The 26,581-nt window shown below is 37.9% G+C and overlaps 1 protein-coding gene across 2 annotated transcripts in view; it reads left to right on the top strand.

Moving 5' to 3' along the window:
- SUCLG2 (succinate-CoA ligase GDP-forming beta subunit) overlaps nt 1–26,581 on the top strand; it is a 278,401-nt gene that overhangs the window by 168,472 nt on the left and 83,348 nt on the right. For both annotated transcript variants that reach the window (XM_021934245.2, XM_021934246.2), the window contains exons 8-9: nt 1,085–1,246; nt 3,450–3,592. In XM_021934245.2, the coding sequence (XP_021789937.1) occupies nt 1,085–1,246; nt 3,450–3,592 (305 nt within the window). The remainder of the gene's footprint in view (nt 1–1,084; nt 1,247–3,449; nt 3,593–26,581) is intronic.

The raw sequence follows: 26,581 nt of genomic DNA on the forward strand, positions 1-26,581 counted from the left end.
TCCTGCACAGATCAAGGGCATGGCCCTAGTTTTAAGGATTGTTACTCCCATTTTTTCCAATTAAAAAACCAAGGCCCAGAGAAGAACTAGGTTATTTTATCAAGGTTGCAGAGTTAGTAATGTATGCTGGAAATTGCTAAAAGAATATATTTCAAGTGCTCTCCCACACCAAAAACAAAAACCAAAAACTATATGAGAAGATGGATGTGTTAATTTGCTTCAGTATAGTAATCATTTCACTGTGTTTAATTATTTCACTGTGTTAGGTGTATATCAAAACATGATGTTGTATGCTTTAAATACAGTTGTCCCTCAGTATATGCAGGGAATCGGTTCCAGGAATCTCAAATATACCAAACTTCATTCATACTCAATTCCTGCAGTTGGTCCTGCAGAGCCCGCGTATGTGAAAAGTCAACCCTCTTGGGCTTTACATTTTGAGAATAAAAATACACCTGTAAGTGGACCCTCACAGTTCAAACCCATGTTGTTCAAGAGTCACGTGTATACAATTTGTATTTTTAATATATGTTACAGAGTTAGTTAAGGATCAAATAAAGATCGAGTGATTCTAGCCTGGCATTCTTTCCACTAAATCTTTTGGAAATACTAGAGAGGATACTGATTTAATAAAAATTTCACTTCACGGTATCAAGAAAAGGACAAAAGAGGACAAAATAATTAATAGTATTATTTAGTCTCTCTTTACATAGAAGAGAAAGTTGATAATTAGTGGTTAAATACTAAAAATATATAATAAAAATAATGAATCAAAGCTGTATCTATGAAGCTGTGCCAGTCTGTAACTTTTGATGGTTGATGGCAACTTTTGTTGTTATTCTATTGAAATGAGAACAACAGATACAAATTACTATGTTCTTTACTAGAACGTAAGTCCCTTGACAACAGGGACCAAACCCTAAAATTTAAAGGTCAAGAAAGCCACAGTAGCCACTCCTGCCTGTAGCATGAGAAAAAAAATGACAGCACTTACTTTCCCTTCTCTTGTGCCTACCAGCCTGAATAACTTAATTTATAGATCCTCAAGAGATATTCAAGTATGATTGTTTTCTTCTTTATTTAGTTGTCTGTTTTGATGCCAAGATAAACTTTGATGACAACGCAGAATTCCGACAAAAAGACATATTTGCTATGGACGACAAATCCGAGAATGAGCCCATTGAAAATGAAGCTGCCAAATATGATCTAAAATACATAGGACTAGATGGGAACATTGCCTGCTTTGGTAAGAAGCAGTTATATCAAAAGAATGCTTTGTGGATTTTTATAGAATTTAGGAACCCTTGATTTCTGAAATGTCGTTTACCAAGAAGAAGTAAGCATACAAGTTTTTTTGTAGCTGAAAGGTCGTAGGAAACAATCCAAGTTTCTTCTCAAAGTTTGTTTTGATTAATGGTTACTGGGTTAAAGCAGAATTTCTCAACTCTGGCACTATTGAGAGTTTGGGTGGGATAATTCTTTGCTATCCTGTACATCATAAGATGTTTAGCATCCTAACCTCTAGATACTAGTAACAACCCCCAGTTGTGATGACAGATAAACCCATGTAAATCAATAAATTAAAATGAAAGTCTTCAGACAGTTCCAAATGACTGTGGTATACAAAAATCACCCCAATTGAGAACTACTGACTTAAAACATCTCAGTTAAACTTTACTTAGTAAAAAATTAGAACCTTTGCTGCTCAACTCAGTATTAATATGCTAGAACTCTTCTGAAATTTAGGTTTAAAACAAAATTCCTTTATCAGAGGAAATAGAAGAGGACATACACTTTAATCACTTTACTAAAGTTTCAGATTCTGTGATAACCAAATGATAAAATGTTTAATCCATTATGCTAGTTTATTAATAAAACAATTGATTTCATCACACTCATCTAAATTTGTGAAAATGGCTTCTCCAGCTGAGATAAGAATGAGGCTATAGAGGCAGTACAGCTTCTATTATTGTTCACAGCTTATAGTGCTCAGATTTATACGCTTCTGACTTAATTGCACAAGACTGTGTTTCTGGTAGAATCAATTCATTGTACTGGAAACTGAGGTCTTAATCTTAATGGAATTAAAATAAAAATGATTTGTAGCTCATTAAACCAACAATATCATTATATTCAGAACTGGAAAGACCTCATCCAAGAGTTTGCTGTTCAGTACAATAGAAAATGACATCCAATTACAAGTGATACCAAAAGCTCTTGCTTTGTATTGGAGCAATAACTGTAATGTACCAGATCACTCACATCATTCTGATCCTGATAAGCTAATGCACTCTCAATATTTGTAGGCATTTGGAAAGGGGAAATGTATATGGGTTTAAAACAAATTAAATACAGATTATTTATAGCCTCTGTAGGAATGTGCATGGTTTGACCATGTAGCAGCCTCAAAATCTATGATTTACGCATTTCAAATTGTTTTAAGATTCTGTATAAACCATTTTTATTTGAGTTACTCCAAATTTAATTAGTCACAGTTCATAGGCTTTTCTAGGGAATTGGAGGGTCAGAAAAATGAAGGGTACTTTACCTTGTGAGTTTCTGCTGTGTTCAGGAGATTTTTTTTTTTCTATCTTGAGGAAAGTAATTTTATATCATTAAGCTTAAGAAGCAAAATAAGTGTAATTGATCAATAAAACTTAGCCCTGGAAAACAAGAATTTTGATGTTAAAACTCTTCACCTACTTTCTTAAGAAGGGCTCCTAAGATGTTGGCACATTTTGGTTCCAGTTTTAACGATTGGGTTGCTAGTGAGCATTGCTTATGTTAATTTGAAAAAAGAACAAGGGGATAAGAATATTGTTTTTGTGCTGTCATTTGTTCATTTGTTTCTAAGTTTATCCAGGTAACATTATATAAACATGCATGACTGTACTAAGTGTAGAAAGGTATAAAATCCCACTGAAGTTGGGACCCCTGTGCTTCAATCCCAGAGATGCCACATTCAGAGGAGCGTATTCTCAGCAAGCAAAACATTAAGAGAATTCCATTCTTCATTCACTGTTTCTTAAAGTATATTAAAAAGAATGTAATTCATAGGCCCTAGCAACTTCTCATAGCTTGTTCCTCTGCCTCCTGATTCTCTTAAGCTTACACTTTCCAGAACCTAAAACGTCCTTCTTTACTACTGGCCCAAATCGGTTACTTACTTAAAGCTTTCCTTCTTTCTGTTTCCCAGATTGATTTAACTTCCCAATACATCCTGTTCCTCATTCTCAAGACTTTTTTGCTTCATTGTTTGCATATACACGTCCTGATTCTTTATCCTAAAAATCTATGCACTAATCTGGTTTGATGGAATTCCAAACAGGACATAAATTGGCCTGGCAATGACAGGGTTCTCTCTTGGCAATATGGGGGAGGGAAAATGTTTATGGACCATTTCATGTTGCTAAATTTAGCCTGTCTTGTGTCCCATTTGCATTTCACAGTGAATGGTGCTGGGCTAGCCATGGCTACTTGTGATATCATTTTCCTTAATGGTGGGAAGCCAGCCAACTTCTTGGATCTTGGAGGTGGCGTAAAGGAAGCTCAAGTATATCAAGCATTCAAATTGCTCACAGCTGATCCTAAGGTAACCTTTCTTTTTGTAGGGAGATTATATGTCAGTTTAATTTCTTACCGTCAAGAGCTCACTTGTTCTTCCTGGTGAGAGTTGATAAGTCAATATGTGTACTTTGCAGCCCCAGATGCAACTTCTATCTTTTTTTTGAGATGGCGTCTCCCTCTGTTGCCCAGGCTCAAGTACAGTGGCATGCGATCTTGGCTCACTGAAACCTCTATCTCCTGGGTTCAAGCGATTCTCCTTCCTCAGCCTCTTGAGTAGCTGGGATTACAGGTGCATGCCACCACGCCCAGCTAATTTTTGTATTTTTAGTAGAGACGAGGTTTCTCCATGCTGGCCAGGCTGGTCGAACTCCTGACCTTGTGATCCGCCCTCCTCAGCCTCCCAGAGTGCTGAGATTACGGGCATGACCCACTGCGCCCAGCCTGCAACTTCTGTCTTATATCGCATTGGAATACATGATGATTTAACTCTCGTTTTGGGTAAAAGGCTTATAAATAGCTCCTGGGATCTTACTTCAGAGGTTGTGTGTACAGTCCTGAGAAGTGGAAGGAAATAAAAAAAATACAGTGTGCCAGTTGAAACATTGGTTGGCATGAACTTTATTTGGGTAATTTACACAGAAGCGACTGGTCCTATGCTTACATGATTTAGAGGGAAGGTGTACTATGATTCCTTCCATAAAGATGCTGAAGGTATTACCAAATATTGGAAAATCTTAGGGTTGTAGGATCATATATCACTGGGAAATAATGGCCCCACCTTCTTTTGTATGCTTTCTAATTTTTATCACTGACCATTAGTTTGTAACATATGCACTAAGTAGCAAGTAACTGTACCTGGTTTCATAGTTTCTATTGCTGCTTCATGTGCATCTTTTTAACTTGAGGGTAGCTGACTAGAATGTAGCTACCACACCCATGCTAGGGGCAGTGTGGGCATTCAGTTAATATTTAATCAGCTAGTTTAGTAACCAAGTTAAATATCAGTATGCTTTGTTTTACCTGTAGATACTCAGTTGACTATAACGTGGTTTAGGTAGATGCTTATTACATAGAAAGACCAAAATATTTTGAAAGACTAGTGTATATGGTTTTCATTTCATTCTTTTAACAGGCCTGTGAAGTACGTATATGCCACAACAATTTGATATAAAACTTTTTCTCTATTTTTTTAATTACTTTTTTTAGAGACAGGGTCTCATTCTGTCACCTAGACCGTAGTGCTATGGTGCGAACATAGCTCACTATAGCCTCGATCTCCTGGACACAAGCTATCCTCCCCTCACAGCCTCTTGAGTAGCTAGGACTACAGGTGCATGCCACCATGGCTGGCCAATTTTTTTTTTTTATTTTTTGTCTCGCCATGTTGCTCAGGCTGGTCTCAAACTCCTGGCCTCAAGTGATCCTCCTACCTCAGGCTCTCAGAGCACTGGAATTACAGGCATGAGCCATCACAATTGGCCTAAACTTTATTTGAGAATCATTTTCTCAATATTGTTAGAGTATCTAATAAATTGAGTTGGTTACTAAAATATCTGAAGATGTAGGAAATCTGAATCGTTACTAAGAAAATCATAAATGAAAATAATACCAGATTTTTAAAAAATGAAATGTGGTCTGAACTAAATATGGAAGCTTCCCATTAATAAATATACTGGCAATAGCCTGTTTTGTTTTGCATGCATAAAATTTTGTCTTATATTGGTAGTACACTTGTCTGTTTTTCTCATGACTTAAATAGTTGGTGGCCTTATAGTTTTGCTTATCTTTTCTTCTGACTCACAAAACAGACGGCAAGGTATTATTAGCACTTATTTTCAATTCTCCAGTGCCATTCAGGAATAGCAAAGTTATTGAAGTTCAAAGGCAGCCAGCCATGAGGAAGGTATTCGCCAAAAGAACAATGTTTCCACTTACATAAGCGCTTTGTTTTCATTGGTTAGGTAGAAATACCTATCAGTGGCTCTCTAATCATGTATTAATTCACTTATTCTCTTCCCATCATTTCTACAAGAGTCATTTCCCGGTGAGACTCCCAAACCACCAAACCCAACACTGCAGGAGACACACAGCTCCTTAAGCTGCTCGAACCACAAAGTACCCAGAGGACAGACAACTGTAATAAAATACTGATCTTCCAGCATCTGATGAAACTCTGTGCAAAGAATAATAGAGAGTAAACATCATGGGAGGGGAGGGATTGCATTGGGAGCGGCAACGACAAATGACGAGTTGATGGGCAGACTGGAACATGGCACAAGTATACACATATGTAACAAACCTGCATGTTATGCACATGTACCCTACAACTTAAAGTATAATAATAATAAATAAAATTAAAAAAAAAAAAGAAAAAAAAAAAAATAAATTCACGATACTATTAATAAAAAAAAAAAAAAGAATAATAGAGAGTCATTGAAAGATGAAATCTACCAGGACAATCATTGGATTTCGCTGAAATAGCTTTTCTTAGTGCCTCACCTCAAATTTTAATTTTGTAAAACCTATAGGGTGGGGAGGGAGAGTGGAAAAATTACTGTCAGAGCCATTTTTTCCTTTTTAAAAAACTATTCTCTTCCAAAATTTTGACTTTATGGAATATTTTCAAATGCTTGGATTATTTCAACTTTTTTTTGAGATTAGCTGTCATCTTGGGTAGATAAAGGTATGTGGGAGTTATTTTATTTTTCTCATGCTATATCAGGAAAATGAATGCACAGCTCATCTCACAGTACTTTTTCCAAATCTTGAAATTTCAAAACCGGTTAAAAAACATAGAAATGTAATGAGTATTTTCAATCCTGGCTTCGTTTCACAAAATTTAGAGAACAGAACCTAAAAAATAGTATAGATGAGTTGATGTGATTTTGCAAGGAAACTGGCTGTAGTTTTTGGCAGTAATTATTTCGTGTCCACATGCCCAAAAGTAGAGGTTCCTGAGAGCCCAAAGCTAATTATTTCAAAGGTATCGATTGTCTTGTTAGATAAAATGATTAGTTAGTTGAATACACAGAAAGTCAAAATTACAGAACACCAGTTTTTGTTAAACTTTTATCAGCTGATGTTAACAACTGCTTATTTGCAGTATGTCTAAGATAATTCTGTTGATTAGTAAACACAAAGTCATTGAATAAAAATATTACAGGTTGACATATATTTCCACTCATGATGCCAGTCATAGAGCAGAAAATGTTACTTCTTTTGCTTAACTGTTAACCCAAATGCTGATTTTCACTTGGACCTAACACAAGTATCTCTATAACTAATGTGTTTCTTATTATTTTTATCGTATATATGAAATGAAGTTCCTCTACCAAGCTGAATAAAACAAGAGTCTTTTCAAGATAAACTCACTTACTGAACTGAATTCATATGAAGTGTATCATTAAATATTTTATAATTCTCTTATCTTGCAGCTGAGCTTGAGATGAGAGAAAAGTAATAGAGTTTGTTCTGCTGGTGGTCTTCATCACTAATTCTAAGCATTAGTATTCTTTAAATCATAAAGAGCAAAAATAATATAAAATAGGAAATAGAAGTAGGGTTTTGTGGTTTTCTGTTAAGAATTTGAAGACATTTAAAAGAAAAGCACTGTATAGAATGTTATCCTTGGGTTTTTGTTTTCCAAATTATACCCTGGTTTCTATTTTAGTTCTGAACTTAGAATTCCAAAGGTGTAGCAAATGTAACAAACTTTTGTGTAAGTTTGCATTCACTTACACAAAACACCTTGTGTTCACTTACACGAAACATCTTGTGAAGTGAATACAAGGAAAGGACACTTGGCACGAATCTCCCCAGTGACCCCAACTCTGTTGGCCAAAGATAAACAAATCTTTTGCTCTCTGAGGGCCTAGTTTTGAAAAGCAAAAGTATATGATTGGCATTAGTAAAGGCACCTCATTGGATTTGATTGTACTTCCTGGTTTAGGTCCAACTTTGAGTCATATTTTCAAAGCCCTTGAAATATCTATGAAGAAATGTGCTACCTAAGCACCAAGGACAAGTTGAAGAATGGAAGGGACTCTTAGTGGGATTCTCATGCCAGACTGCCTGGGTTCCAGTATTGTCTTTACCACTTACTGGTTGTGGGACCTTGGGCCCGCTATTTAACTTCTGTGTGCCTTGATATCCTCATTTATAAAGTGGTGATAATAGCAGTGCTTAACCTCAGAGGGTTGTTTTGTTACACAAATTGAGACACACATGCACACTTGCCATTTAGAGGGAAAATAATTTCATATGACAGTATCATTTAAAAAATTTAATAAACTTTTATTAAAGTATAATCTACATATAGAACAGTATACAAATTTTAAGCATACAGCTTGATGAATTATTACAAAGTGAACATATCATCTAACCTCCAGCCAGATCGAGAAATAGAACATGGCCGGGCGCGGTAGCTCACGGCTGTAATCCCAGCACTTTGGGAGGCCAAGGCGGGCGGATCACTTGAGGTCGGGAGTTCAAGACCAGCCTGGCCAAAATGGTGAAACCCCGTCTCTACTTATAATACAAAAATTAGCCGGGTGTGGTTGCAGGCGCCTGTAATCCCAGCTAATCAGGAGGCTGCAGCAGGAGAATTGCTTGAACCCAGGAGGCAGAGGTTGCAGTGAGCCAAGATCGCACCATTGCACTCTAGCCTGGGAGATAAGAGCGAGACTTCATCTGAAAAAAAAAGAAAAAGAAAGAAAAGAAAAAGAAATAGAAATAGAACATAACAGGGATCCTGGAAGCCTCCTCATGTAGTCCCCATCATTTTCCTACCCTGCTTTCTCTCCAAAGGTAATTTCTTTTCTTTTCTTTTTTTTTTTTTTCTTCTGACTTTTAGCCTCCTGAGTAGCTGGGACTAAAGGCATGTGTCACCATGCCCGGCTAATTTTTGTGTTTTTAGTAGAGACGGGGTTTTGCCTTGTTGCCCAGGCTGGTCTCGAACTCCTGACCTCAAGGGGTCCTCCTGCCTTGGCCTCCCAAAGTGCTTGGGTTATAGGCAGGAGCCACTGTACTTGGCCCTCAAAGGTAATTTCTAATATCACAGATTTGTTTTGCCTATTTTTAAACTTGGTATCACTGGAATCATGTACTGTATACTCTTTTGCATTTGTTATCTTTTACTTTACTTTTGCTACTCGTTAGTCTTTTCAATTTTAGTCATTCAGTTAAGTATGAGGCATTATCTCATTATGGCCTTTCTGTCATGACTAATGAGGTAGAGCACCTTTTCACGTATTTATTAGCCATTTGAATATACTCTTTAAACTTCTATTGCCTCATCTATAGACATGAAAATAATACCCTAAAGCATTGTTTTAAGTACCAACTTGCAAACCTTTCTAAAGCACAGTGAAAACTTTAGCTTTTGATATTTTCTAAATGTTTCATTCCATTATCACTTCCAAGACTTGGATTTAGAATAAATGCACATCTACAGAAATGGGAGGTGTCTGATACAGGTTCAGTGATAATCAGTGTTACTGCATGTGTTGTTTTGAAATTGACATGCAGATGGAAGGTGTAAGTGACTCAGTAGCTTACAATGATTCTCTGCTCAGACAACCAAGGAAACAATTTAATAAAGGGAGGATTAAATTCATGTTTGCAAGAAGAACAAAATATCATTTGTTATAAATTTGAGAAGAGGCCAGCTCTTTTTGTGCTCTATGGTATATGCTTCAGAAACTTCAGAATGTGAAGCCAGAGAAGTAAAACTGCATGCCATATTTTCAGTATCAGGTATATGCAAATGCCTTACATTTTAATAAATATATTTTAGGATTTACTTGTGCTGTCTCATATTTTTAAATTATTGCACATTTAGAGTTTATTTAAGCACAAAGAAGAATATCCTGTTTTCTTTCAGATACATGCTTATAACAGAGGCACGGAGCTGTTTAAACATAAACTGAGGTGCCATAAAATTGTCAAGAGTTGATTTGAATAACCAGTGATTCACGGGTTGAGCAGCTCCAAACCAAAAGTGCTTCCAGGGCTCCATCAAAAGAACGTAAAGGGACGATTTTTACAGGGCAAACACGAAAGTAAAGCAAAGAAAATATTGGATTGGTTACAGTTATCCTGTTGCCTTATTTGGTGTATCCTGCTGGAAAGTTCTAGTTATGTAACCGTAAGTTAGATAACTAGAACTTTCTGCTTCCAATTGGTTAGTCTTAAGTTAAGTTTTTCTTTAACATAGGCATTTACAAGAAATAGCTCAAGTTTTGTTTATGTCTGCAAATCAAGCAGAGTTAAGATCACTTATGAGGCCTAACTAGCTTTGTCTGCTTGGAGACTCTTCAGGTCTGGTGTCCATTTTAATTACTGTAACAAAGCAAAACCCATTTCATTACACACCACATGTATTTGCTGAAATAGCTTATCTGCAAGCGATTGTTTTCTTGGTAGGGCAATAGAACTCTTGTAGGAATTTATTTTCGAATACAGTGCTCAATACTTTATACAATGCGAGCATTATTTTTGAAACGACTACCCTGCATTTCTATTCTTGCAGGCTTGCTCGAAAATATATATATATTTTTTGTATAGAGTAGAAAAGATTAAAATTCCAGGCAGCCATTCTTTCTAGTGGTAGTCGACCTGAGAGTCTAGTCTGTTAAGAATGATAAAATTAATTTTGTGTTGATGAATTTTCAGCTGGTCATTTAGTCTCCACTTTCACTTAGAGTAGCTCCTTATTTAGGGGCAGTCACTCTGCATAAGCTAGAGGATGGAAAACCATCTACCACTCCGGGCCCTTTTCTTCTTTCCCCTGGCAGTAGTTTTCCCACTGTCAGGAATTCATAAATGTTGATTTTTGCATATCTTTTCCTGATGTCCAGTTAATTAAAATTTCCAATAATGTCTGGCCCTCCTTGCCCACCTCACGCTTGTCCATTTTACCTGCCAATACTTCTCAGTAATAAGTGCGTCCTGGTGACTGCATTTGGTTTTGTATCTTCCACATGGTCAGTGTATCTGCTAGCTACCACATTTTCAAACCATCCCTAATGGAACACTCAAAATCTATTTTCATGCTCCTCACTGACATACCCTCAGAAACAAATCGAAAATAAGATTTTTACTCTTTACTCTGTCTTCAAAATCCAGATTTTAATGCACCCTAGTTTGTTTTATAGTAAGTGACTTGAAGAATTTAACAGATTTGGGGCTTAGTAAATTTTGTCATTAGTCCCAGCAAGCTCAGGAATTGATTATGAGTCATCTGTGTAGATGCCTTTGTAGACTGTTAAAGAGAAATGGACCATGAATCAAAGTATAATGCCATATAGTTTGGAAAAATGTATAATTATTAGAAGAGTTAGGGTTGTTGTTTTCCTTAATGTTATTGCATCGAAAAAAGAAGGAATTGAATGCAACAATTAAGAAACAGTGCATTTCTCAGAAAGAAAATCAATAGTGGTCAACAATCTCTGCATCTTAAGAATAATCTTCTGTGGCAGGGCGTCTGAAAGTTGTACTATTATTATTTTTGAGATGTTACTTTACAATTCAGATAAAGCCTGGTAAAGGTATCATTAGATGTGGGTAGTGAACTTGGGAAAATCATTCAGAAGAACAAGGCTGAAATCCTTTTGACTGTGAAGGTCTCTGATTCCTTTCCTGTATAGTAGAGGTGAGATGTAGTCTTGTGGGATGTGCCCCGTGGATTCAGGAGATTGCAGATACTATGAGTCCTTTTTTTCCTCCTTTCATGCTGCCCCACCCACTGTCAGAGAATTAGGAATTATGAAAGATGGTCTCATTCCTAAACGAGCAACATGTCTATATGGGCTTGCCTAAGAAATTGGCTCGACTTAGTAGTTTGCTAAATAGTCTTTTGTCTTTGTTTTAGGGCATTGTATAAATAGTAGTCCCTTTTCCTAATTATTAAAATAAGGAAAAACAAAACAGAAAATGATAAGATAGATTACATATATATATTTATATATACCTTTTTAAAAAACATATATATACACACACTAGTTTTGACAAAACTAGACTTATATCACATAATTGACAATATTATATAGTCTGCTTTCTTTCGTTTTTTCATGTCTGTATTACCTGTCCTGGTACAGTTCTTTATAACATTTTCAGTGGTGGAATGGTATTTATTGGTTTGGATATACAAGTTTACTTAACCTAGTGCTCTGTTATTTTATATTCAGGGTGTTTCAAATTTAAAATAATGCTGTGAACCTCCTTGTACTCGTAACTTTACATAAAGCTGGGATTATTCGTGTAAGATAAATTCCTAGAAGCGTAAGGGTCAAAACGTGTGCAGATTTTAAGGTTTTCACATGTATCGCTGAATTACCTCAATAATAGTTGAAGGACCTGTGGAGGGCTAACTTCAGTGAGATGAGTGCCCATTTATTTTCTCATGTCTTGTGATTCTTTACTAACAGGAGAGGTAGCATTTTTTAATCTTTTTCTTTTATTCAGCAGTTTTAATGCCTCTTTATGACTTGCCATTTCATATTTTTTGTCTAGTTTTCCATTATTACATCACTCTCACAGTGATTTAGAATACAAGACTCTGTGTGTGTGTGTGTGTGTGTGTGTGTGTGTGTGTGTGTGTGTGTGTGTTTGAGATCAAGGGAATGGGTAGTTTTATATATGTCATCACTCATGTTTTCCTGCATCCTGACTCTTGTCTTTAAATTTGTTTATATAAATTTTGATGTCTCACTATAATAAAGTATGTATACTTGAAATACTTTTGTGTAGAGTATATTGAGATCACCTCATGCCCGTTAGTGTTTTTTACTATGATTTCCTTAGTTTCCTCTGAAACTTGTTTTAAGACTTTTAAAATTTGTCATTTCATAAATCAAGGTACCATGGTACAATTTCAAGTAAAAGATGGTATTCCCCCCCACCCCTCCCACAAAGGGAACAGTTCTCCCGGTCTGTTTAAAGCAAAATGAATATTAGGATCAGAAGTGACATGTTCCTCTAGTTATTAATAGGATTCTTATTTATTTCCAAGGAATACTTTTAAAGTGTTGGAGGAATTTCACTATAATCTAATCTACATTGTTTTCTCTTAGTATTCTTAGTATAGTTGATCATTATTTGCTTATTCTGTATTTTGAAACTTGCCTGTGTGCTAAGATTAATTTGTACTCCAAAAGTCATTTGTAATTCCACAGCACTTTCAAGGTCATTCAAGGGAATGTGCAGAGTGGCGAAAAATTTTAGTCACCCAATGCACATGTTCCCAAATGAGATCAAACAAGGCAATCCTCTACCTTCTTGTTTCAGCTTTCATACTGTAAAACGTGTCCTTTTGCAGTCTATTTATGGCCATGTGTTTTGCTTTTTTTCCTTTTTTGTGTGTATGATTTCACTGTTGGCCCCTAAGCATAGTGTTGAATGCTTTCTAGCGTTCCTAAGTGTAAGAAGTCTGTGATGTGCCCTACAGAGAGCATACAGGTGCTAGATAAGCTTCATTCAGGCATGAGTTACAGTGCTCTTGGCCACGAGAAGCAACGATATATATTAAATAAAGTGTCCTTAAACAGAAGCATACTTAAAACAAAAGTAGGAATTGATCTGCTGATGAAAATATTGTGACTAGAGGCTCCTAAAAATGTAACTGTGTATTTCCCCTAAGAACAATGGTTGAGTATTTTTAATTCAGTGGTTATAGTGACTGTATAGACCATAACTACTATGGATAATGAGAATTGCCTGGGTAGCTTTTTGGATAATTATGAGCAGCTTTTCTTAGATTGTATGATAGAGACACCTTTTTTGCCTCCCTCCCTCCCTCCCTTCCTTCCTTTTTTCTTGTCTGTCTGTCTCTTTCACAAGGTCTCATTCTGTCGCCCAGGCTGGAGTATAGTGGTGCGATCACAGCTCACTGCAGCCTCGGCCTCCTGGGCTGAAGAGACCCTCCCACCTCAGCCTCCTGAGTCACTAGGACTGCAGGTGCATGCCACTGCACCTGGCTAATTGAATTTTTTTTTTTTTTTTTTTTTTTGTAGAGACAGGGTTTGTTGCCCAGTCTAGTCTCAAACTCCTGGGCTCAAGCGGTCTGCCTGTCTTAGCCTCCTAAAGTGCTGGGATTACAGACGTGCACCCCAACGCCAAACTGAGACACTTTTAAAGAAAGGACAATCAGAAACCCCTAGTCTAAATGTAAAGTAAAATATCTTTTGTTTTCATAGTTTACTTGTTCCCCTAAAGGAAGGATTTGATTATGAGAACCTTTAGGATATGCCAGTAATGGCTTTTTAGACATACTGCCTTTATAGCTATGGAATGATTAAAGTTTGAGGAAATTTTAATTAGTTTTTCGACATTTCAGTTAAGAATGATTTCCTTACAAATTTAGGTTATTTTCACTTTATGTTTTTGAAAGTTTTTTTATATCAGATAATGATCGCTATTTCACCTTTACAAATTTACATTTCCTACTAAAAGTGAGATATTTTAAAAAATTCCCTAATTGTATTCCTGTAATACAACCACTATTATAATTTAAAAAATTTTTCTTCCAACATTATCCATATTGCCTGATGAACATCTTCTCATGTTGTTAGTCTTCCTGATCATCATTTTCCTGGCAGTATTAAATAATGGACCTTTTTATTTAGATATTTATTTAAAGAAGCCTAATATATCAAATCTCTTTCAAAAAGCATGTGGAACTTTGTAAACCAGATTTGCTTAGAGCGGGGTATGATGCAGTCAGCAATCAAATATAATAGTAACAAGTATGAAGAGCTTTGTTTCACAGTAAGCCATAAGACTTAGAGAGGAAAAAGAAAAGCTTTGGGGTACATAACAGTTTTGTAACAATAAAAAAGGAAAATCAACATAATTCAGGACCAAGCTACATATTTTTTATGTATTTTATACATTTACTACCTCTGTGGACTTCTAATTTGAGTTAGTTTTAATTATCTCAGAATTAATGGTGAGTCATTTATTAATATTTGATACAGTCCCTCCGAGTTGCTAGGATGCTAAACTACCTAAGCATTCCAGAGGTGGCCGAATGCACCTTCCCGGTTATTCAGTTTAATATCTTCCTGTTCAATGTCTTCCTGGTATATTTAGGTCAGTAGGGTTAGGAGGCCTCAAGCATGAGACTTGCTACTGGTCAGAAAATGAACTCACCTTTATTTTTCCATTATCTTTCTTGCTAGAATCCTCAAATGAATTATTTTACTAAAACCCTCTTAAGATTCCACTGATTTCTCTGTGCATTCGCACCAAACTTTCTGTCTTTGTAAAGGAGTAACATACTCCAGGTGAACTTCTAAATTAAGTGTCTTTTTCATCTTTATAACCCTCATCAGATGTGTCCTTGGGGATAATTTGTGCCCATCTCCTTTTTCTTTTTCATGTGATTTTTACAATTTACAGTCCTCACCACTGAATAATCTCTTTATTCATTCACTTCTTTTTTAAAATTCTGTAAAATTGCTCAGAAATATTGTATTTTGTTTGCCACCTTCCCCATCCCTACATTTCTTGTTGCTTTTTGCTCCATATTCTTTAAAAATAACCAAGGTATAGAGCTTTCTTGAATTTTCTCCCCATTCATGGTTTTTGTTTTATTCAACTATTGTATACTTCATTATCTGTAGCCCCTATAATGGTACATAGAACATGATAGATGCCCCAGAAATATCTTTTCAGAACAAATTCATATTGTCAGCCTGTTTTTTAATTTCCATATAAGTCATCTAGCTGAATATTCTCAGCCAGGAAGAAAAGCATAATAAGTTAATGAGTTGCCCTTCTGAAACGGTTCAGTTTCCAGGCTAGATGCCAATGCCATGTGTCTGGCAAGACTGTAATACAATGGGGCAGTCTGGTGGGGGCCATAATGTAGGACTGGACTTGTTCACCAGGGTCAGGCAAGCATTGGAAGGAAGGACCTCTTTGCAGAGAGTGGGATGAGGTTCCATCCAGCAGCCAGAGGCAATGAGTACAGGAAATGGTTGGTTGTACAGAAAGGATTGTGGCAGCAGGGAGGGGGCCTTATCCGAAAGCAGCATGTTAGAAGATAGCCAGAGCACACACAGAGGGAGGCAATTCTCAAACAACATATAGGTAATTCTCTTAACAAATAGCCAGTGCCACCAACCCCACACTGTAGTGCAGGGGCCAAACTGCATTCATGGCAAACCTCCTGTAAGCCAAAGTTTGGTTTTAGAAAGACTCAAGTACCAGGCAGGAGCTCAGCCATAGGTACAAGTCAGGGTGTCAACCATGAGGTCAAGATTCATTACACAGCAAGAATGACTTGACTAGGGGGGTGTTCTCCAGCATGTCAGGGGGCAGCTCTACAAAGACCCCTTTGTGAAATCAGTTACTAGTTCCCCAGATCACAGAATGACCAAACTGGATTAAAAGCTATTTAGAAACATCAGCCAAACAAGAATATATTAAGTGTCATCCCTGCCAGGCATTCTTATAGGCACTGAGGATAAAGCAGTGAGTGAAATACACCTCGTCTTGCTCACCTGTGTCATTTTAAAAGCCAGTGAGTAACTAATAAAAAAAATATATATGTAATATATCTGCTGGTGCTATCTGCTAGTTTGAAATATAAAAATGAAAGGGGGCTTGAAAATGCCAGGTGTTTGTTATTTCTGATATATTTGTCCAAGCAGACCTCTCTGATAGTTGACCTTAGAGGAAAAAGTGTCATTGCCGTTCCATGATTTGGAGTTGGAGTTTGTGGGCAATGACATGAATGCTATCAATGAAAGAATCTGCCCAGCAGAGCTGTCCTCTGTTCTCTTGTCTTGGCCTACTAGAGTGTTCTGAGCAATGTTGCTTGCTTTATTACAGATTTTTTTTTTAAGTTTTGTCCACTTAAATAGTTTACGCAGCAACTTTACCCTAATTTGGGTGGCAACTCTCTTGCAATTAGAGGTCCTTTCTGAATATCCATGGATATTTTATCTGCATACCCAGGAACCTCTCCTGAGGATGCTTCATTTCCACCTTCGAGGTCTTCTGAAATGGAGCACTGCAAACACACATATTAGCATTCCCAAGGGCCAGCTGGTACAAATCCGAGTTAATTATTTTTCTTCCAGCTTATCTGTGGGTTCTTTCATTAATTGTTATCTGTGCGTATTCTGGACACATCCTTTTTTTCTCAATTAGAACTCAGTAGAATGTTTTTGAGCAAACATTTAGGTGTCTGCTCTAATACTCAAAGGCCTAAAGATCGTAAACAGCAAGTAGAAAATCCATTTGGAGCTTTAACCCTTGACCTTCTAGGTTTCACTTGCTCGTTAATCCCAAGCAGCACATTTCTCTGAGAGGGAGACAAAAGTGACTTAGAATCTTCCGTGTGTCATTATGATCCAAGAGTGTTGGCATTTGGGTAGCAGGTGTGAGAGAAAATACCAAAGTCACCTCATATTTGGATGATTTCTGTTATTTTCTGTGTTTGATAACCTGTGATCAGTAGTTGCATTTCATGAGTGGAGCCCTCTTCTCCATTAAGCTGAATGACCAAATAGTTAATCCAAATGCTGTCAGTGCCGACCAAATTCCAAAGAAGAGATATTTGGTATTCAAATGAGAAGGGTGGGTGAGGCAAAAGTGAAAAATACAAAAGTATAGAAACATGAAGAGAACTTATACTGAAAGAACAAATTCTTTGATTCAGTTTTTCTGTACAGGTACATCCTTAAAAGCACTACCAATTGAAAGTTGCACCAATTTATCCTACAGTGTGAAATACCTTAAATAAGGTATATGACATAAATTGAAGCCCCATCAGCATACTCTATTTCTCTTCCTAGTGGTTACAGCTTGGTATTTCTGCATCCAGCCTGCAATCAATAATCACTCCCTTCCTCCCTCCCTTCCTCCCTTCCTTCCTTCGTTCCTTCCTTCCTTCCTTCCTTCTTATTGAAATAGTCTCACTCTGTCATTCAGGCTGGAGTGCAGTGGCAAGATCTTGGCTCACTGCAACCTCCACCTCCCAGTTTCAAGGGATTCTCCTACCTCAGCCTCCTGAGTAGCTGGGACTACAGGAGCATGCCATCATGTCCAGCTAATTTTGGTATTTTTTTTAGTAGACACAGGGCCATGTTGGCCAGGCTTGTCTCAAACTCCTGACCTCAGGTGGTCCGCCCGCCTCGGCCTTGCAAAGTGCTGGGATTACAGGCATGAGCCACCATGCCCTGCCAATAGTTACTTCTTGAGCACCTACTATGTGTCACTTTACGAGCTATTCGAGAAAGTAGGAAACCATCCGATATTTGATGCTATTGGTTCCAGTGGGGCTTTCCTTATCAAGTTTTTTCTGATTGTAATAATCTCTTTACAGCAGAGAAAGGTAGGTATCTGAATGACAGATGTAGTCTTTTCTGCAGTCTTTTTAAGGCTCAATAAAAACCCAGTATAGAGCAAGTATTATACTTAAGGTCACATACCGGTCTCTAGGTTTACTGAGATTTGTCTGTGGAGCCTTACTAAGCAGAATGTCAGCCATGGACTGTCAGTGTTGACAACAATTTTAAAGCTGTTAGAAATGCACAGTCTGTGTTTTCATAGGATCTCCAGGTGAGAGCTCTGCACATTAGAGTTTGAAAAGCCCTGTTCTAAAGGAGGGGCAGACAAACTACAGTCCATGGCCAAGTCCTGGTCAATGCCTGTTTTTGCAAATAAAGTTGTATTGGAACACAGCTATGCTCATTCATTTTCTTAATGAGTTAAGTAGTTGTGACCAAGACCCTGGTCCACGTGGTCCAGAGCAGTAATGCTTGAATGTGTGTTGTTGGACCCAGGCCAGTTTATGTACCAGTGCCTGTTTGTGAGCTGTTTTAGGTTTGTGTTAAGTACAAATACTGAGAGTAAGCATTTATAAACTTTTATTGCTAATTACCCTTGCCATGACATGCAAGAGGAAGATCAATTTTTTAGTAATTTGCATTATTATATTTTATAATAAGTTAGTGAGTGTTAGGGAATTATTTTTAAAAATTGATCCATCATCACCGATTATGTAAGAAACAGCACTCTATGAGTATAGATGATATATGTTTGTAAAAAACAGCATTATAAGTGAATTTGATTATACATCTTGATGCCAAAGTGAACTTTCTTATGGGCTGTGATAATCGCATTGTCCTATTCTTCTTTGCTCACCCTGCTTTTCTATGAATCTTCCTCTTGTCTCTTTGGGAATACTTCCTTGATCTTGGTGATGCTGTAAAATGTGATGCCTTCTTTCTCTCTGTGTGTCTTCACTTGGATCCTCTCTTCCCCAGCTACTACTCACAGAGTAAGCTTTTGCCCAGGCCAAGCCAATTGCTTTACTGCATCCCTGCCATTGTAGGTTGCTTTCTGGGATGGTCTCTGGCCACAAGTCCCTCAAGCTAGTTAGAACCTTCCCCAGGGCTTTTCCCCGGAACCTCATGAAAGCGACTGCCTACCTCTGGGATCATAAAAGAAAATAATGTGGCCCCGGAGGCTACATTCCCTACCAGCTGGTGAAAGCCTGTGTAAGCTCCAGGAGCAGAACTGTATGATGGAGACTCCTTCCATCCTAGGGCTTAGTTCCTCTAGCCTAGCTTTCCATGACTCTGTGGTTTTCAAAAGTGTGGTTGGACTAGCGGCATCAGCATCACCTGGTAATTTGTGAGAAATGCAGATTCTTGGGCTTCACCCCAGACCTTCAGAGTCAGAAACTCTGGGATGAGGCCTAGGAATCTGAGTTTTAACATGCCTTCTAAATGATTCTCATGTTTGCTTGCATTTTAGAATGTCTGCTATAGCTCTGTAGCTCCTCCTTATTTCTGTGAGTTACTTCAGCATACTTCCCAGGTGTAAGCCAACTGGTTCCCTTTAACCCCTTAAATTAGAGTTGATTTTCTGTCACTAACAACACAGAAAGTCCTGTTTCATATACCATGAGTGTTATTCTTACCAAACCGAGAATTTGCCTCAGCACACTCTTGTGCCCTATGGTGGCCCAGAGCTCATCTCTTTTAACACTTATTTTTATTTCCTTCCCCATACACTTTATAACCCCTTGTATTTGAAGATTTTTATTCTCTTCTATTTCTGTGTCAAAGTCTCTCCCTGAAACGCAGAGGACTGTATCCGTTCTAAAGTGACTTTGCTACCCAGATGAGAATTAAGGATAATCTACCAGATAATAGGTAGAGTTCATCAATGTGGTTTGTGAATGCATTTTTCTAAAGATCAACTCTCTCATGGAGAACTTTTATCTTCCTGCTCTCCAAAAGTAGACTACAGCAAGTTGTATAATTTTTAAGTGACTTTCTATAAACTTTATGAAATTACCTCATCTTGAGCTCCGTCATTGAGGTAGATCTAATTCATTTTTGTCCCCATTAAGTTACCATCAATTGCTTCTTTTCACAAGAGATTTCTTTCCTATTACTGCTCTTCGTGCCTTTAATCACTCTCAGTGCTTTCTTTCCCCCTCTTGATTTGTAAGTGTTTTGCTGTGATTCAGTCTCCTGCCTATTCTTGTTACAGAGTACAACCTTCATTTGTTATCTGGGTTCCTTGTGCTGTTTGGGAAGAAGGACAGTGGTCAGATCTTTCAGTATTTGACAAATGTCATGATAATAGAGTGTTTCAAGATGGAGATGTTGAATCAACTTTTATGTTTGGTCAAGAAAATTGATTCATAATGATAGGTGACATAAGGTCTTTGATGAGTTTTTCCTTGGTATGTGTGAGGAATGAAAAAAATCACTGCTTTTTTTAAAAACAGAATTTAATGTTTTCTTTTGTTGTTTTCTTTTTTACTTTGATGGCTCTTTGTACAAGCTCCCTTTACAGATTACTCTGTGGTCAGAGAATCAGCATGTGACTTTCTCTAGCTATTGGATAAATAGTCTTTATATCAACTACCATTTGGGAATTGAGATTTGAATGCTTTTCTTTTATTTCATACGTTCACTATCAAGATGAGACTCCATTGCTGTTTCTTGCACCTCTAAGGTTGTATCATGTTATTGGATGTTCATGTCTGTCTGAGAGCGTGGGCCAGAGAAGACATGACTTGAGCTACTTTTAATTCCCATTTGTAGATCCTGGGCATCTCTAGCTCTCTGTAGCCACTGCATAGCGGTGTTACACCCCATATGAGGGTGAAGCTCTAAAGACAGTTCTTAAGGCACAACATATTTACTACCAACATTAACACTGAAAATTCTTTAAGTGACCCATACGTTTTAGTGCCTTTACGCACAAGAGTCCCAATAGTATGGTGAGACGCTGACCCGACGAGGGTATGTAGAGCTCATTCCCTTCCTTCTTTCTCAGGAACTTGTGTACTTTGAATGGAATAACAGTTGCAGCCTCCCACTAGATTTTACTCGTTAATTTTGGTTCTTTCCCCCTCACTTACTTGTTCTGTCTCTGTGCCTGTATAGTTGGATTTACATAAATTAAATGTGTATATGATGCAACTTTGACGTATGATACTATATAACATGCTAATGAAAGTACAGAGAGAACAGTGAAAACAACCAGGGATCAAGGAATTGTTGAAGGGTATTCTTGTCATGCATATTAGTTTTCCATTTTTAGGATTTTTCGTTTGTTTAATATTCAATTATCCAACCAAAAGGGTTATTATATATATGTTGGTTGAGAGCTTGCACTTCAATGACAGACAGAGTTCTGTTCAGTTCCTGCTCCGCCAGTTTCTGGCTTTTTGTTGATCAAAATCTCTTCACCTCACTTGTTTGGTCTGTACAATGGGGTTAATCCAGTGTTAGAGGAAATAACACATGAAGTGCTCAGCAGTGTCTGGCACTTTGTTGTCATTCCATAAAATTGTGGCAGTGGTGGCCATCTTCAGGGCTATGGGTATTGTGGTCATTTACATGGAAAGGACGGTTAAGTGGCGTCTCCCACTGGCCAGGCATTGTTGAGCTAGTTGATAAGGGATTCTAGAGCCAGGCTGCCTAAGTTTGAATCCTAGTGGCTCTGCCACTAACTGCTTGGTCTTGGGGAACTTAATCTATGTGTGTCTTAGTTTCTTCATCTATAAAGTAGACATGATAATAGTACCTATCATAAGTTTGTTGTGATTAATAAATGTGTTAATATTTGTAAAGCTCTTAAAACAGTTTCTGGCAAACAGTGTCTGTAAGTGCTAGCTGCTGTTATTTTTATTTTATTTGTTCACTATAGATCAGTTAATTTCTTTTATTCCACAAAATAAATATTCATTCTGTACCATATTTCTGCTACTCTTTGAGGAATGGGGATGTGGTGAACAAAAGAGAGATAATTCCTGATTGTATGGAGCATACAGTGTCGTGGGGCAGACAGACTCAGTAAAACCTCCACTAGTTTTCTTTCTTTCTTTTTTTTTTTTTTTGTTGAGACAGAGTCTTGCTCTGTCACCCAGGCTGGAGTACAGTGGCGCGATGACAGAGTCTTGCTCTGTCGCCCAGGCTGGAGTACAGTGGCGCGATCTCAGATCACTGCAACCTCCGCCTCTCGGGTTCAAGTGATTCTCCTGCCTCAGCCTCCCAGGTAGCTGGGATTACAGGCACCTGCCACCACGCCCAGCTAATTTTTGTATTTTTAGTAGAGATGGGGTTTTGCCATGTTGGCCACGCCAGCCTCAAATTCCTGACCTCCAGCTATCTGCCTGCCTCGGCCCCCCAGAGTTCTGGGATTACAGGTGTGAGCAACCACGCCCAGCCTCTCACCAGTTTTCTAATTACAGACTGATTGTGAGAAGTGCTGTGAAGAGGACACTGGGAATCAAGAGATGATTAAGATCTAGAGTTTGCCTTCAGGGGGAAAAAAAATCAGCCAAATGGTGGAGCTTGTACACATTAGAAGCATCTGAGGGGAGTTTTCAGTACTCCATATACCCAGACCTTACTCCAGAGCAATTAAATCAGCTTCTTGGGATGGGGGAGGTAGTGAGGCATCGGGACTTTTGAAGCTGTCCAGGTGATGCCAAGGTGTGGCCACTTTGAGAAGGAGTGATACAGAGAGTGATACCCTGAGCATATGGGAGGCCGGTGCAGATAGATACAAGGAGAGTTTACATATATCTGTAGATTCAAGAATCATGACAGTTGTTCAGGGGGCAGTAGATATGGTTATTCTGGCTGTAGAGACCGCCTCAAGATTATCACAAGAAAATATTCATGGCTTCTCCAAAAGACCAGAATCAGAGCTGGAATCAGCTATCCCTGGTTTTGCGAAGTATGGAATCATGTAGATGCCACTGATTTAAAATATCCACCAGTTTCCATTTTTTCCTGTTAGCTTCCACTGCTGCAGTCTCTGGAATTATTAACTCATGCCATTGGAATTAATGAATTGCCTAGCCTGGTAGCTACATTGTTAGGAGAATATTATAAGGCAAATTCAGTTCTTATCTTAGATTATTAGTTCCCAACCATTTTGGCACCAGGGACTGGTTTCATGGAAGACAGTTTTTCTACTGAGCGAGGGTCCAAGGGTGCGAGGTTTCAGGGGAAGAGGTGGTGATTGGGGGATGATTTGAGTGCATTACATTTATTGTGCACTTTATTTCTATTATTATTAATTGTAATATGTAATGAAATAATTATACAGCTCACCATAATGTAGAATCAGTGGATGCCTTGAGCTTATTTTCCTACCAGATTGTCCCATTTGGGGGTGATGGAAGAGAATGACAGATCATCAGGCATTAGATTCTCAAAAGGAGTGCACAACCTTGATCCCTCACATGCATAGTTCACAATAGGGTTCATGCTCATGAGAATCTAATCCTGCCACCGATCTGACAGGAGGCGGAACTCAGGTGGTAATGCGAGCCATGGGGAGCAGCCGTACATACAGATGAAGCTTCGCTTGCTTGCCACACCACTGGTACTGGTCCATGGCTTGGGGGTTAGGGACAGCTGTATTACATGAATGTGGGCCTGACTCTTGGTTTCTCAGAATCAACATATAAAACATTAATGGTTAACATTGTGCTTATTAATTAGTTACACATAAATTGAATCCCATTGAAAGTTTATTAAGCAGATAGGCAAAATTAGCTTGTGTGTGTGTGTGTGTGAGAGAGAGGGAGAAGGAAAGGGAAGGAATAGTCAAATTCTGTGGCTTTAAATGGGCTTTTGTACATCAACATCAATAATGTTATCCTTCCAGGCAGTATTTCAGGTTTATAACTGTACACACTTGCAAAGGAGAAACATTTTGGTTGGGCATGGTGGCTGATGCCTGTAATCCCAGCACTCTGAGAGGCCGAGGTGGGAGGATCGTTTAAGACCAGGAGTTTGAGACAAGCCTAGGCAATGTAGCAAAACTCCGTTTCCCTCTCTCTTAAAAACAAAACAAAACAAAACAAAAAAACAAAACAAAACCCCAAAAAACTGGGGAAGGAAAATCAGTTATGGGGCAGGGGAGGTGGGGTGGACACATAAAGAAAATGCCTACGTAAAGTCAGTATGTCATAGTTGGTGATAGCACCTGAATGTTTCATGCTCAGCAAATCATTTGATTTAAAGGTTTGGACTACAGGAGATGTCTTTTCATTGGAAACATATAATAGGACATTTAAGTGGGCTGGCAAGTTGTAGGATCTCTTTGGAAATGTTTAGTTTCTGCATGTCCGTAAGAGGCTGTCCCCTTGAGCACCTGCCTCTTTGGGTATGTGCTCTCAGAATTGGGACACATTCACCTTTAATCAGAACTTCCAATCAACACAGCCTTTTTTAGGTGGAGGAGAAACTCAAAAGTTTCTTTGCCATTTTTACAATGAAGAGAAATAACTCAGTTTTCTTACAAATGAAAAAACATTTTCTTTGGTGAGCCCTTAATGTCTTGTTTCAGATAGGTAGGGTTTAATATCATTTTCATTCTTTCTGTTTTGCTACTAGGAAGTTGACTTAACTACATTTTCTTACAGTGTCAGACTTGCCAACTCATGATTTGGGAGCTCTGAGTTGTATGTATGGTAATATTTTGTTGATCACTTATGCCATTCACTTATGTGACACTAATACAAAAGACATGACACTAAGACTACAATACTTGCATTTTAATTCATTGCTGGGAAGTATGATTTTTCCTCTTTTTTTTTTTTTCTTCAGACCAGGAAAGGAAATCAGGGTTGGAGCTGAACACTCACACTTTGTTGGCATCATGAGTGAGCAATTCTGAGGTTGGGGAAAGTGGAGCCTACTTATGTTGGGGTTGTAGGGACCACTATGACCAGAGCTAGAAAGAGATGAAGGCACAACCCATAACCCTGTGGAAATCTGGGAATAGGGCTTCCCTAAGAGAAATCTCTGGAGTTTAAAGGACTTGTAGGGATTGTGAATGCCCTGGACATGTGCATGGGCATTTTTAAAAACTGCAAATAACCAAGACAAAATTCAGTAAAGATAAAGTAAAGGAAGGTTACATTCAGCCAGTAAAGTGTATGTTTAAATTTAAAGTGAAGCTTCTTAAAAAACTATTTTAAAACTTTATATGTAACAGTATTTTAGAATTACATGAGCCCTTCTAAATGTGAAAGAAAGCAATATCATAATGCAAGTTAAATTTGAGCAAATATAGGAAGATTTGGCATGTTCTTCTGAAAGGGGGCCAAGTCGTTTATAGTCACCAATCAAATCACGTCTTGTCTCATCTCTGTCAGCTACTTGGTATAGCCACAGAAGTCTATAGAATGAGTCCGGCAAGAAAGTAGCAAATAAGCTTCATTTGGGGGCATTATTTTGCGGCATTTTATCACAGTAATATTCATCTCTTCAATATATAGAAATTAAGTTCTAAAAACTTTTAGTGTGTTAGTGTATTCTTTTTATTTATTTATTTATTTATTTTTTAAATTTATTTATTTTTTCTTTTGAGACGGAGTCTCGCTCTGTCGCCCAGTCTGGAGTGCAGTGGCGCGATCTCGGCTCACTGCAAGCTCTGCCTCTCAGGTTCACGCCATTCTCCTGCCTCAGCCTCCTGAATAGCTGGGACTACAGGTGCCTGCCACCACGCCCAGCTAATTTTGTTTTTGTATTTTTAGTAGAGACAGGGTTTCACCGTATTATTAGCCAGGATGGTCTCGATCTCCTGACCTCAGGATCCTCCTGCCTTGGCCTCCCAAAGTGCTGGGATTACAGGCGTGAGCCACCACGCCTGGCCTGTTAATTTATTCTTAAACCTCAGTGGCCACAAGAAGGTGATGCTGACCTTGTACCCATTTTCCATCACTAAGGATAACAACAGTAGCCTCCTTCAGAGAAGAGCTGAGCAGGCGTGATAAGAGAAGTCAGGAGGTGATGTGAATGATAAACTCTTACTCCATTTACTTAAAGCAAGTGGTTTTAATTAAACATAATGTATACCTTTATCACTGCACTTGGCAAGTTTTGGGAAGTTCAAGACTGGTGGTGCTGCTTCTCAGAGGTTATCTGTAGAAAACAGCCTTAGGTCTTTTCCAAACAAAATATCATTTTAAAATGAAGTTGGGTCAAAATTCAAATAAAACTCACCCTAAAATGAAGTGTGCAGTATCCACTCTTAATGTGTGTTGTATCGTGTAGTCAAAAGACTCTTAATGATTGCCTGGGAGGTTGGTGCAGAAGGCATTTTTATTTTTAACAGTCTCTAAAACACACCTTTTAATACTCATTTTTTTTTTTTTTTTGGAATTCTAAGTTAATTTCTATGCTTTATCACTAGTTCTTTTTTTAAAAAAAAAGTCACAAATTTCAGAATTAAGTGTCTGAGGGATTTATTTCCTAAATAATTTAGCTCCATAATGTAATCCTTTACAGTAGTCATTACAAAGGATTTGGAATACAGAAAAGTGCACAAATAAAATAAAGTCACCAGGCTAGGTGGGACAAACACCTGAGTCCTGGAGAGCGAGGCTGCAGTAGGCTGAGATCGCATCAGTGTACTCCAGCCTGGGCAACTGGAGTAAGACCCTGTCTCAAAAAAATAAAAATAAAGTCATCCATAATTCCTTAGCTCAGAAATAACAATTATTAAAATTTAACTT

This window comes from Papio anubis, chromosome 2 (genome assembly GCF_008728515.1).
Source record: "Papio anubis isolate 15944 chromosome 2, Panubis1.0, whole genome shotgun sequence".
Lineage (NCBI taxonomy): Eukaryota > Metazoa > Chordata > Mammalia > Primates > Cercopithecidae > Papio > Papio anubis.